This window comes from Photinus pyralis, unplaced genomic scaffold (genome assembly GCF_008802855.1).
Source record: "Photinus pyralis isolate 1611_PpyrPB1 unplaced genomic scaffold, Ppyr1.3 Ppyr1.4_LG9, whole genome shotgun sequence".
In the NCBI taxonomy this organism is placed as follows: Eukaryota; Metazoa; Arthropoda; class Insecta; order Coleoptera; family Lampyridae; genus Photinus; species Photinus pyralis.
The window spans coordinates 2,221,005-2,233,955 of NW_022170878.1; the positions used below are offsets into that span (position 1 = coordinate 2,221,005).

At 38.5% G+C, this 12,951-nt stretch overlaps 2 protein-coding genes across 2 annotated transcripts; one reads left to right on the top strand and one right to left on the bottom strand.

Moving 5' to 3' along the window:
* Positions 1-2,782: 2,782 nt before the first annotated feature.
* On the bottom strand, positions 2,783-3,342 carry LOC116180214. The gene is made up of 2 exons (XM_031500097.1): positions 3,229-3,342; positions 2,783-3,178 (listed from the first exon to the last, which is right to left on the bottom strand). Exons 1-2 carry the CDS (start codon positions 3,292-3,294, stop codon positions 2,798-2,800), a joined length of 447 nt encoding a protein of 148 aa, XP_031355957.1. The 5' UTR covers positions 3,295-3,342; the 3' UTR covers positions 2,783-2,797.
* An 8,778-nt stretch (positions 3,343-12,120) lies between these two features.
* LOC116180229 lies at positions 12,121-12,718 on the top strand. Its single transcript, XM_031500118.1, has 2 exons — positions 12,121-12,237; positions 12,284-12,718. The coding sequence occupies exons 1-2, from the start codon at positions 12,184-12,186 to the stop codon at positions 12,662-12,664; spliced, it is 435 nt and encodes a 144-aa protein (XP_031355978.1). The 5' UTR covers positions 12,121-12,183; the 3' UTR covers positions 12,665-12,718.
* The last annotated feature ends 233 nt before the right edge of the window (positions 12,719-12,951 follow it).

A 12,951-nucleotide genomic window follows, 5' to 3' on the forward strand; every position in this document is an offset into this window, starting at 1 on the left:
GATAGAACTAGTGCTACATACTCATCAAGAGTGCGACCCTCCAGTGTTATACGAAATAGCTGACGCAACACACTGAGACGTGAGATGAGGCCGGTACTACCAAACGTGGTAGCCAGGACATCCCAAGCTTCCTTGGCATTATTGCAAGGTTGGATATATGGGTACAGAGAAGATTTAACAAGTAGCCCAATCTTTGCCATGGCACGTTCATTTGCTGCCCTCTCATCAGGTTTCACATCTTCTTTGGTGACGTGTTCCCACAATCCTTCATGAATAAGAAGTAATTTCATGGAAAAACTCCAATTATTATAGTTTGAGGAGCCCTCCAACTTCTCGGTTATTAATAATTGATTGCTCATATTCGTAGACATTGTTTTCAGTATTTAATTAAGTAGCAGTGAAAACATTGCGGCTCATAACCTGTCAATGATAGAAATTTACATTTCAATTATTTTTATTTAATGAACAATGTGCACTATAAAATTGTTCACATTGAAGTAAACAACGTGACGGTATCATATCACCTTGTGCGCATACCTGGATCTACATATATTTGATAGAGGGGAAATTCAAATTACAATTTAGGGTTCTGACACACAATAGGATTATAAATTTTTAAGAAATGTTCAGCCTGTAAAGGCACTTAGGAGTCATAGCCCCAAGAGCTTCACAAACCCTAAATAGTCGCTAGGGGCCTTATAGTGGCTCTTTTATCCTCTGATGTGACATATAACAAAAGTTATTACTTCCATCGCTTACTCAATCAATTTACTAAAAAACAAGAGAGCCACTTCCACGAAAAAGGTTTTGTTTCCGAGAACAGCTTTGATGCAAGCGGTCACAAATTTTGGAACGTGATCTCTTTTGCCCTTAACAGATGATACTTAGAGCAGTTGGTTTAGAGATCATTGCTGATTGCCAATACGTCGAAGAGTACAGAGGATCCGCGCATCTCTGTTGCAATTAGCTTGATATTTCGGTATTGTTCTGTAAACAAAATCGCATAAAGTTTGACTGCTAAGTTCTTGCAAGCGATATCGTTTTCCACACCTGAAATGCTTTTTATTTAGAGGATTGGAGGAAAGTTTAAATATGTCACCGTAAATATTGTTTTGGGTTACTTTCCTTTGTGTGCGCTTCTCAAATAGTAACAAGCACCGTTATTTACTTATTTTTTTTACTGATAAGGTCTCGAGCGACAAGAAGTCATTTAACTGGAAAAGCAAAGTCAACCCGTTTCAACAAACTAATACAGGAGAATGCTTTGAACCAAACAAAACCGGCGGCGAAGTGCCCTGTGTCTACCTCAAGTCACCTTCTGTTATTAATCCTTCCCTTTTGTCTGGTACTACAAAAATCAAAAGACTCCAAACCCAGTTGCACATCACACTCTGAAACGTTGTAAAAATAATGTCGCAAATATTCTAGAAACCCAGATAGATATCGAGGCGCCATAAGAGATTAGTCACCGGCGATAAAAACGAATGCGAGAGAGAGAGAGAATGTGTTGTGGTCATTTTAGAAGCTTCCACAACGCGTTTGCTCGTTTGAAGGATGACCATAATGCATTGAATTATTTATTAAATGACAACATATTTAAAAAATATCATGTAGACGTTATTTCGGTCTAAAGACAAAAAATTATGACGGGGCATCCTGTATATGACAAAATTTCAATTTATTAAGTTTAAATCGGGGGATTACCTAAAGGTAATTTTATTTGAATTTGAATTTCCGTATTTGTTGTTCGTTTTAGAATTGTTTATAACACCAAGCGTATCCTCGTGCGACTGATGTTCCGAGTCGTTTTTATCGCTGCGCTTATGCTCTAATGCAAAACGAGTAGACCAGGGGAGCCTAGTTCATAAAGCTACTGTGCAAATTTTCACTTGCCACTTTGAATTTATATTATTTTGAAGTGCAAAGATTATTATCTGTTTCATAAAATATTTTAGTCAACTTCGTGTGTTATTCATCTCTACCGTAAATATTTGGAGTGTTTGTTTTGTTATTGTCAATCAATTAATTGTGTGTTTATTCGAATCCATTGTGTAATTCGGATAGAGTTTTCATGTCAGATTTTCCTTCTCGTGTCCAAGAATTGTGACAGGCGTGTAGTTGATCCGTTGGAATTTTCGGAAGTTGATTGAGGATACGGAGTCTCCCACACCACTAATTTAGGTTAATATTGGAATTTTCCTTTGTAGCAAATGCCGGAAGTGTAAATAAAATCACAAATAACGTCTACATGACGCTATTTTCAAAATGCATTATATTTTTTTAAATATATTGTCATTTAATAAGTAATCCAATGTATCATGGTAATTCTTCAAACGAGCAAACGCGTTGTGGCCGCTTCATAAGTTAACGACCATAACACGGAAAAATAGTTTAATTTCGATGTTTGGTCATTTATCTGCGGCCATATCGCGTTATGTGCGATATTTTCGCTCATTCAGCGTTTTCGATATTTGTGCGTAACATATACAACATTATCATTAGTTCACTATCATCAGATCATTAAGGGATAGCCAATAGGAGCAAAGGTATGGTGTCGTTGGTTAGTGACGCACAATAGACCTTTTTTTCTATTGACCATTTCAGAATGATCTAATGATAGTGAACCAATAATAATGATTGTTTAAACCCACTATTATCGTTCGTGTGGCGCCTTTCGGGAAATGAACAAAGAATTCGAAAAGAAATGTATTAATTCAAATTATTCATTCAATTTACTTAAGTCAATCAAGTATATGTATCCAAAAAATCTCAAAGTCTGTTTTCACTTGTCGTAAAACTACTCCGCTATCGGTTTTTTTGGGTTTAAAGCATTCTCCTCAATCACTTTGTCGAAACACGTCGAGACTTGGTAATTCTTATCGCAAAAATCGAGGTTATTTTCTTGCAATGCCTCACAAGCGGCGACTTGCTCTCTACTAATCGAAGACCCAAAATGCTCCGATGCACCATCAAGGTCGACCGTACCGTCGGTTCTCCACACACCTATTTTTATTCCCACACAAAAAAGGAAGCACCTAAAACACGGAGATTTGGAATAAGTTCTGTTCCTCAACCACGCATAGGCATCGCTGGGATCAGCGCCTGATTCACAAATACATTCCTCCACGTACTGTTCGATGTCCTTGTTCCGGTCGGTGTCCTCATCGGCGCCTTCGATCTGGAGTGGAATTAATTAATCTTCAGTAAATCGTTACGATAAATTCTTACCAGAAAGGTTAAAGAGCACACAATGAAAAAAGTAATAACGCAAACTTTCTCCATAGCGTAGGACATACTTATCTTGCAGTCGACAGTCCCCTGGCAAACCTTTTGAGCTCGCAACCGTATCAGTAAAACTATGTAAATATTTAAGAGACGTATACAATGACGACATATTATAGGTGGTTAGATAAAGAGTTACTACATTTTACTTACTTCGTAATTCCTATGGTAACTGTACAGAAAGTAAGATTTTTGACCTAGTCCAACAACGGTCACGGTCATCCCGGCGATGACCATCTCGGCACCGATCTCCCGGCGACAAGCCATCCCGGCGACCATTTACTCCCCGGCTTCGGTTACCCCGGCGATCTAAACCTAGCTATGGGCATTTTGAACTTTGCGGCCGGGGGGATGGAAAACATTTAAGACACGGTAAACATATGCAGTAAATTCATGTTTATTATATTGAAATACAGTGTGATTTTTCCTTTCTAAATATAATACAATCTGAAATTGTGCCATTTATAGTTGTAAAGTTTTCTGGTGTAAACAAGACAAAAAGCATGGTAGTCAGGAGATGTTCTATACCACTAAAAACTGAAAAGTTGTGGATTCGAACTCACAACCTGTAAAGTAAAGTCCGAGTCTTAAACCGCTACACCAAACTGACTACTACACACACAATACAAGGGAGCCTAGACATGACCCCCATTCGTTCTCGACTGATTAACCAAACTTGCGCCTGTTGAAACCTGGTAATCAAAATCAAATTTAGAGAGCGACAAAAGCAGCTGAAAATATTCTAAGGTGCATATTATTTACTGTATGGCGGCATATTATGCATATACATCAAGTATCTACAAATTTAATCTTGGAAAATCGGCAAGGCGAGTTTTCCATATCTCGCTATATTGATATGTTCGAGATAATTTATTACGCAGATTTGATTTCCAGTCAATAGTAACTGAAGACGTGGATAAATGTGGAGACGAGCGATATTGTGTTCACAATACACATTATTATACGTTATTTGATACCAACTTTTCAGGTCAATAGCACTCTCCATTATGTGGCAGTTCAAGAAACGGACGAACGGAAAAATGAATATAAGCATAAGATCTTTGGGAAAAGCGGTAAAAATGGGTGACAAAGGCAGCACCAGACGAACTGTGGCACTTTGCTGGATTTTTGTCGTTAATTAATTGGTCCAATTGAAAAAAAATTTCGCGGTTTTTAATTTGATTGCGGTTTTGACTTTAATCGGCGGTCCCGCTCTCTGGTTGGCGGTTTCGCAGGTTTAATTGAACTCATTTAACTATTTCTTTGAAATAGACCTAGATTTGAATCAATTAATTAATTCTGGCATTCGATTTAATTAAAATTTTGCGAATCGGACCAATTTGTGGGCGTGGCCAATCGATTCTTGCCTTTATGGAATTTGTCAGCGGATTTATTCACGTAATTTGATCGGCGCCCTTCATTTAGCGTTTTAATGAAGACTAATACATAAGTACATAATTAGCAAGGCTACCGGGACTGGTTCCAAAAATGGAGCAAACACGACCTATCATAATTTTAAGTTTAAATAAAATCTTTTGTAACCCCCGGAACTGTATAAAATTAAACTCGAAAATTTCTACAAGCTCTGAAAAATGTTAGACAAGTGGTCATCAACAAATTTCTAATTAATTAAAAGTCTTTCAGTATATTGTAACGGAAACGCTCCAGACATGACGTCGCCTTTGGCGCTCTGGAATTTTCTACGCGCGCAATAGTGGGATTTGTATAGGAATATTCCGGTAATTACGCGAATGTTCTGGACTTACATTGCTTGCGTGTATAAATGGTTGCGGACCGAACATCGCAGTCAGTTTTACTACCGAACGAGATCGAGTACGGACGAAACGAAACTCTGATATAAATTGCGAAGTGTGTAAGATAAATAGTCGATATAAATTGTACAGTTTTTATAGTGTTTTAGTTTTGTTTAATAAATATTGATATAAATCGAGCCCGAATTTATAAATCACGTTACAATATCAATCATTTTACGGGTTTGTAAAACTCTTCATTAGTAAACTTATTCGATTACTTCTGTATTTTTAACAACGCTCGAGAATGACTAAAATTAAAACCCAAGAATGGCTACAAGTTTTGAAAAAATGGTACAGGGGCACCATCTCTATCAATTATCTGTTTAGTCAATTTAGTGCAGCATGAACCCTTTTAAGATAGTGTAGGTGAACCCAACAAAGCACTCGCTCACGTATTTTACATGAGTAGTAGAAGCTACTTTGTTTTTCGAATGCTCAATCTAGTATCAACTACGCTGACAGAAAGTGAAATTTTAGGTATGTGCTCCACGTTGGGCGCCAAATAAAGATGCTGTGTGCCCCAGTACGTTGGACGCATATGCAATTGCAAATGGTCACTAAGCCACGAACCTGTCTACCTGGCTCAATTAAGCACAGCTGTTGGCAAAACCTTCTAGAAGCAAGAATTATATTTTTTCTAGGGCACGCCCATCCTGCGTCACGTCGCGTGTAGAAAATAGGAAAATTTAACATTAGTCACACAGCAATCATTTACAGATGAAACAAATTTATTTGGCATAAAACAATCGGGCTGAAAGAAAAACAGGCACTTAGGGCCAGAATAACGCACACCACCCTACAAGCGATCGATAAACGATTAATTAAAGAGCATCCTAATTAGCTCAAGGTGTCAATAATCCAAAATCATCGATCATAATTGCGACTTTCAAACAAACAGACGCACAAACAGACAATAAAAGGGTGATACTTCAGAATTTCACTTCTTCGATTGCACTCAAACTTCGATTTAAACGACAGACTTCGTTGTAATTACTATTGTAGTATTGACCCTTCGATTAAGGATAAACTCCCTTTAATTGATAACTTGAAAACCTTATCTTAAGCGACAAACGCTCATCAGGGCACGCCGATTTTTTCGTAAACGACCTTAAACCTACCTTTGAAACACTTCAATCTATTAATACTAATTTCCTTCTAAAACAAGTAAGCTCAAACACACCTGCGTTTCAAGGTCCAAATAGGTGGATTTGCCCCTTCCACCAAAACGAGTCTCGATTAAACAAGCGCTTGATCTGAAAAGGCCTAGTTTAAGGTGCGGTTCCTTATTTAAATCTAATTTCCGTTCCTCCTTCCTTAACAAAAGAATGCGCGTCTTCGAGAAATCAAACTACACCCGTGTTTCTGAAACGGCCAGGACGCGTCCTTATCTTAAAATTTAATTAGCGTACGCAGCGATTACTGTTCTTATCGCAGACCGTAGATAAACTTTTACAGTAACCACGCAAATGTTGCAGATGTTCAAATCTAATTTTTTGACCGCGTAATGTAACGTTACAATTACGAAAAGAGAGTAAATAAGTTATTTAAACAAAATTAACAACTGATAACTCTGCCGACCTGCGTAACTCAGATGAGCTTACATTAGAAGCTCTAACTTTGGCTACAAGGGTCCTGGGTTCGAATCCCAGGTAAGGCATGGCTGTTTGTGATTGTATAGTGGGTTGAGTGGGAAGAATAGCAAATTGCTAACACTCCGCCCACTATAAAATAAAGGCAATTAAAAAAAAATCGACTTCGAAATCAAATGAGACGATCAGAATTGCGTTCAATCCCAACCAATGACCATACCTAAAAAAAATTCGGTAGACATACAGGGTGGCCCATCATTACTGCAGTTACAGAAGCCAGATAAAACATCTGCCTGATGTAGTTTAGGCTAAGGTCTCCATATCGCATTAACGATTTGAGCAAAGCGGTAAAAATGGGTGACGAAGGCAGCATCAGACGAACTGTGGCACTTTCCCGGCCATCTTGGATTTTTGTCGTTAATTAATTCGTCCAATTGGATATAATTTCGCGGTTTTTAATTTGATTGAGGTTTTGACTTTAATCGACGCTCTGGTTGGCGGTTTCGCCGGTTTAATTGAATTTAATTATTTATCTGGAATAAGACTTTGATTTTAATTAATTATTTAATTCTGACACTCGATTTAATTAAAATTCTGAGAATCGGGCCAATTCGTGGGCATGGTCAAGCGATTCTTGCCTTTATGGAATTGGTTGGCGGATTGATTCGCATAATTTTATCGGCATCTTTGATTTTATTATCTAATTGATTATATAAGACTATTACATAAGTAACTAATTAGAAAGATTGCTAGAACTGATTGCAGAAATAGTGCATACACAACCGATCACCATTTTAAGTCGAAATTAAATCTACACAGCAGGAAGTGTATAAAATTAAATTCGAAAATTTCCACAAACTCTGAAGAATGTTAGACAAGTGGTCATCAACCAATTTCTAATTAATTAAAAGTCTTTTAGTCTATCAAGCATTTTACGGGTCTGTAAAACTCTTCATTAATCAACTTATTGGATTGCTTCTGTATTTTTAACAACGCTCGAGAATGACTAAAATTAAAACCCAAAAATCGGTACGTTTTGAAGAAACGGTACAGGGGAACCATTCTGTATCTCTATCAATTATCTGTTTAGTCAATTTAGTGCACCATGAAAAAAATTATAATTTTTCTAGGGCACGTCCAGCCTCTGTCACGTCGCGGGTAGGAAATAGAAAGATTTAACATGAGTATCCAAGACAATTTTTGACTCGATTAATCACACAACCAATCATTTACAGATGAAACAAATTTAGTTGACATAAAACAATCGGGCTGAAAGAAAAACAGGCACTTAGGGCCAGAATAACGCATACCACCCTACAAGCGATCGATAGACGTTTAATTAAAGAACATCCTAATTAGCCCAAAGTGTCAATAATCTTCGATCATAACTGCGACTTTCAAACAAACAGACACTTAACTCCTTCCATTGCACTCAAACTTCGATTTAAACGACAGACTTCGTTGTAATTACTATTGTAGTATTGACGCTTTCATGGAGAACAAACTCCCTTTAACTAATAACTTGAAGACCATAATCTTAAGCGACAAACGCTCATCAGGGCACGCCGATTAAATTTTTTCGTACTTCCGCTCAAACCGACCTCTATCAATACTAATTTCGTTTTAAAACAAGTACGCTTAAACGCACCTGCGTTTTAACGTCCAAAAAACTCTTCCACCAAAACGAGTCTCGATTAAACAAGCGCTTGATCAGAAAAGGACTAGTTTAAGGTACGGTTCCTTATTTAAATCTAAATTCCGTTTCTCCTTCCTTAAAAAAATAATGGGCGTCTTCAAGAAATCAAATTACACCTGGCCAAAACACGTCCTTATCTTAAAATTTAATTAGCTTACGCAGCGATAACTGTTCTTATCGCAGACCGAAGATAAACTTTAACAGTAACTACGGAAATGTTTCAGATGTTCAAATCTAATTTTTTAACGCGTAATGTAACATTACAATTACAATTAAAAGAGAGTAAATATAAATATATAAATATAATATGTTATTTAAACAAAATTAATGATAACTCTGAAAATCGGCTTCGAAATCAAATGACACGATCAGAATTGCGTTCAATCCCAACCAATGGGAGTTTTTAACAACATCAAGGGAAAACGTTATGTGTACTGGGGAACCTGGGTTTGATCCCGACCTCGCACCGTATCTGCATCACTCAACCCTACGGCGAATACTGTTGGGTTCGTTTCGCGTTCAATTACCTTTAAAATAAAATGGGACTACAAAAAAAGGGCCATTGATCTTTGATGACCTTGAAATTGAATTATGAGACCACAAAAAATGAGGACGACCAGAGATCTTTCAACTTTGCTTTGACGTACTTTCCAAGGTCACTGCCAAAGGAGAGCGGAGGTGAGTGTCCTTTGAGCGTCACCGTGGCCTACATTCGAAGGCTGCCGGCACGTAGGGTAAACCGGTTACGAACGCTCTTAAGATCCTTGAAAATCTTGAAAAGTTTTTGCGGCGCTTTGAGATCCGTAGGATAGATAAAATGTGTCAGGGGATGTTTACAAAGGCCCAAGACCCGTTCTAAAACACTTTCAGCAATATTTAAAGGGCTTTTAAAGGCTCTATGTCTCTCTGAAGATCCTTTGATGGCCCCTGTGTCACGAGATCATTTAGGTTTAGATGAATTGTTTTCTCAAACGAATTTTGGTCGTAATGGTGTAAAGAATTTCACTGGTTGTTTGCGGTCAACGAAATATGTGTCATTTTTAATGGGCTTTCGTTCCTCAATTACTTGAAATGTCAAGATTGCGCGAGGATAGATTAAAATTCGGTTCTTAGGGGCTCAGCTTTCAAATAAAGGAAGCTTCTAGAAGACCGCTGAAGACTCTTGAGGACATTTTAGGAGTCATGGAGGTTCTTAAAGGCTTTTAATGGTTCTAAAAGCCGTTAGAAGCATGTTATAAATCCTTGGACGACTTTGGGAGCTCTTAGAAAATGGCGGCCGCTTAAAGATCCTTAAATGCAACCAGAGACCTTTAAGTATTGCAAAGAGCTTAAAGGTTCAATCTTCAAAAGCTCCTAAAGGCCGATTAAAGACTCTGATGGCCAAAATCCACTGGAAACTCTTAGAGAAAAAGTATTGTAAAGATATTAAACGATTTTAGTTGCGTCTAAACACCCTTAAAGACAACCCTTAGAAGGCTTAGGAAGATTCTCTCAGAAGGGCTTGGAGTTTTGCTTATAAAACTTGTTCAAATAAAGACCTAAAGCCATGTGACAGAGTTTTAAATTCCTTAAAAATCGAGAATGCATGCGACTACGAAGACTACTAAAAGGTTTTAATTAATAATATTTCGTAAAGTCTCAGGATACATACCTCATACGTTTTGAAAAGCTTTTAAAGAACTTTAAAGACCCCAGGCCTCAAATAAAAGCTCTTGAACTCCCTGAGGGAATCATATTTGTTGGCGAATCTTATTCCATATGTCTTAAAAGCTTTTTCACGCTCTTTGCGCGATCAAAACTGTTGGCTTCAAAGTTGAATCATGATCCCAGAACTCTTAAAATCGGAAACTTAGAATCCAACACCTTTACTTCTACCAAAGGATTGTGTTGGATCAGGATTGAACCATCTAAGAGTGGATGGTCTTCACCTGTTTACTTAGTACCAACACGAGATGGCATGTCGATTACCGAAAGAGTTTGGTCGATATCAGGTCTGCTTATTGGCAAGTGTTAGTGTCAGAATCCTCTCGTGTCTATTCTGCATTTACAGTGCCTGCGCGAGGTCTGTATAAATTTTGTCGAATGCCCTTTGGGCTAACCAATGTCCCAGCCACTTCTATCTGGACGATGTAATCGTCGTAACTAAAACCTTGGATATGCACATTCGAATCCTGCCCGAGGTCTTCAATCGCTTAATATAGACAAGTGCCATTCCTGCCGTGTCGAACTCAAGTATTTGGGGTATGTAGTCGATACTTTCCGGTTGCATCTCAATCATACCAAAGTACAGGCCACACCTACTAATTTTCGGGGGTGAGACCTTTAGAGGTTTCTTCGGAACGTGCAGTTGGTATCGAAGATTTTCAACTGTCGTTGTTCAATTCACCTGCTTGCTTAAACAGTCTGTACACTTTGACTGGACACCGGAATACGAAAATGCCTTTGTGGAACTTTTTTGGGTACTGCACCTGTCTTGAACTGTCCCGATTTTTCTGCTTTATCAAGATCTTCACTTCATTTCAGAGAACACGATAATTAGAAGCTAGTCGTGCCTACGGATTTCCGCAAATCAATTGGGACTGAATGTCATCATATTGTTACTTCCGGTCGTGTAGGGGTGTTCTTTTGGTTATTATTGGCCGAAACTTTATATGACTTAAAGTGCTTGGATTCTCGTACTGTAGTCGCTCAACATAAATCCGAACAAATGCAACCCGCTGGTTTTCTGGGCTCACATCCCACGGTTCATGAGCCGTCTGGCTTTCGTTGGACCTTTCCTACGGTCTCTTAGTTATCTGCGATTATTTTAGCAAATTTGTCTTGCTCTCTCCTGTACGCGGCGCGAACGCCCATAACTTAACTATGTCCAATGCGACTCGTAGTTATTCCGCCAAGTTAGCCCCCAAATATCTAGGCCCTTTTATGGTAAAACGTAACCTACCTCTGCTATGAGTTAGAAGATGCTCACAGGGAAAAACCGGTCATGCATGGCATGTACGAAACCTTCCTTTCCACCACTTGTTCACGGTCAGTTGTTTTGCTTATCGGGTTGTTCATTTGGAAGGGACACTGCCTATCTACTATAATTTGGACTTTGTAGTGGGAGTGAAGGCACTTTTCGATCCATTTACCTAATGTTTGTATTTTTAGTCTTTCACTTCAGTTATAGTAAGAGAGAGATAAAGAGAGCTCCCTTCAACCTGCTCCAATTTTTTCTGTTTTGTTTATTCGTAGCTAGTTTTCACCTATTACCGACCGAACGTGGAGGGCCTCCTGCAAGGAGTGAGGGGTCTGTCTGTCAAGTGCATTGGTAACGAATGAGAACGTATGTCTGAGTCTCCTAGGCTGTGAGGGGAATTCAGTAAGGTGTGTATTTCTATTTTGGGGGTGCATGCTTGATCGTCGGTAAACTTTTGGTAGTTTTCCTGCTCTCGAAGAAGCAAGAGGGGGTGGGGGGGAACGGTTTCAATTTTTCATATATCATTTTTAATATCAAAAACAATGTTTATCGGAGACATGAGCAAGTGATGGCTTTTATATTTAGAGGGGCTACTCACCTCTGATGCAATTTTGAATAAAATTCCTCCTGGCACCGAGGCACTAAGAATGGAGTCAAACCTCTCGGGTCTTAACCTCTTTTTTACACCATTTCGAAACACAGTTTACTTTACAGTATCATGTATTTAACTTAAATGATAGTCATTATCTTAGCAAATAAAAGTTGTTTTTTTGCCCGAAACGATTCCACCATTACATTTAGATTTTGGTTTAATCGAAAAAGGAGGCCAGTTATACATTTCACATGGAGAAAAATTGCGCAAATGTGTTCTTCGTTGTGGTGTTTCTAGTGTTGATGGTAAAACAAAATTGTATATCTCTACCTACAATGTTTTTAACCGTAGAATGAAGTTGTGGAAGGAAATGCTGGAACAGAGAGTAAAGATTTTCAGCCGTTCGTAAGCGAATGCATTTGTGCCACGAACGCAGATCCCGACGAGGTTGACCTTTGGATGAAATACAGGACATATCTTCCATCTCCTTCGTCGTGCTTTAAGTGCTTTCTGAAATGCGTAAGCTCAAAGGTACCTTTCACAAATGCTGATGGTACCCCTGACTTAGACTTTGCAACAAAACACTTCGGTGGCTCCATTTCGATCGATCAAGTTTTTGCGTGCATGGAACTACAAGATAAGAATCTGGACCCTTGCGACAAGACGTATCAATTTTCCAAATGTATTGACGAATTTATATACAAGAATACGTCAAGTCCAATAGGGGAGTAGTTGTTCGTGGACTCGATTTGTGTTAGATATTTTAGAATCAATAAATGTTCTTCCTTCGCCTATTTTAACCGTTTTAAACTCGAAATGAAAATTAGGAAACATGTCCGTTGGTACCTGCCAGACCAGGATTGCGCTTAGATACCCCCAATTGTGATGGAAGTGTCCCATGGGAGCAAAAGCAAATAACTGAACCACAAGATAACAGGCTTTGGAGTTAGTGGCTTCACTAAGCGGATCTGCGAACCTCCTGTACATGATGAGGCAACGATTGCGCGGAGTAACAATGC

Bases quoted from the DNA above. Each gene is read 5' to 3' on its own strand.
- LOC116180214 (XM_031500097.1), bottom strand. From the start codon at position 3,294: ATGTCCTACGCTATGGAGAAAGTTTGCGTTATTACTTTTTTCATTGTG. The intron at 3,179-3,228 runs GTAAGAATTTAT...ATTCCACTCCAG, and splicing joins TGTGCTCTTTAACCTTTCTG to ATCGAAGGCGCCGATGAGGA.
- LOC116180229 (XM_031500118.1), top strand. From the start codon at position 12,184: ATGGAGAAAAATTGCGCAAATGTGTTCTTCGTTGTGGTGTTTCTAGTG. The intron at 12,238-12,283 runs GTAAAACAAAAT...TTTTAACCGTAG, and splicing joins TGGTGTTTCTAGTGTTGATG to AATGAAGTTGTGGAAGGAAA.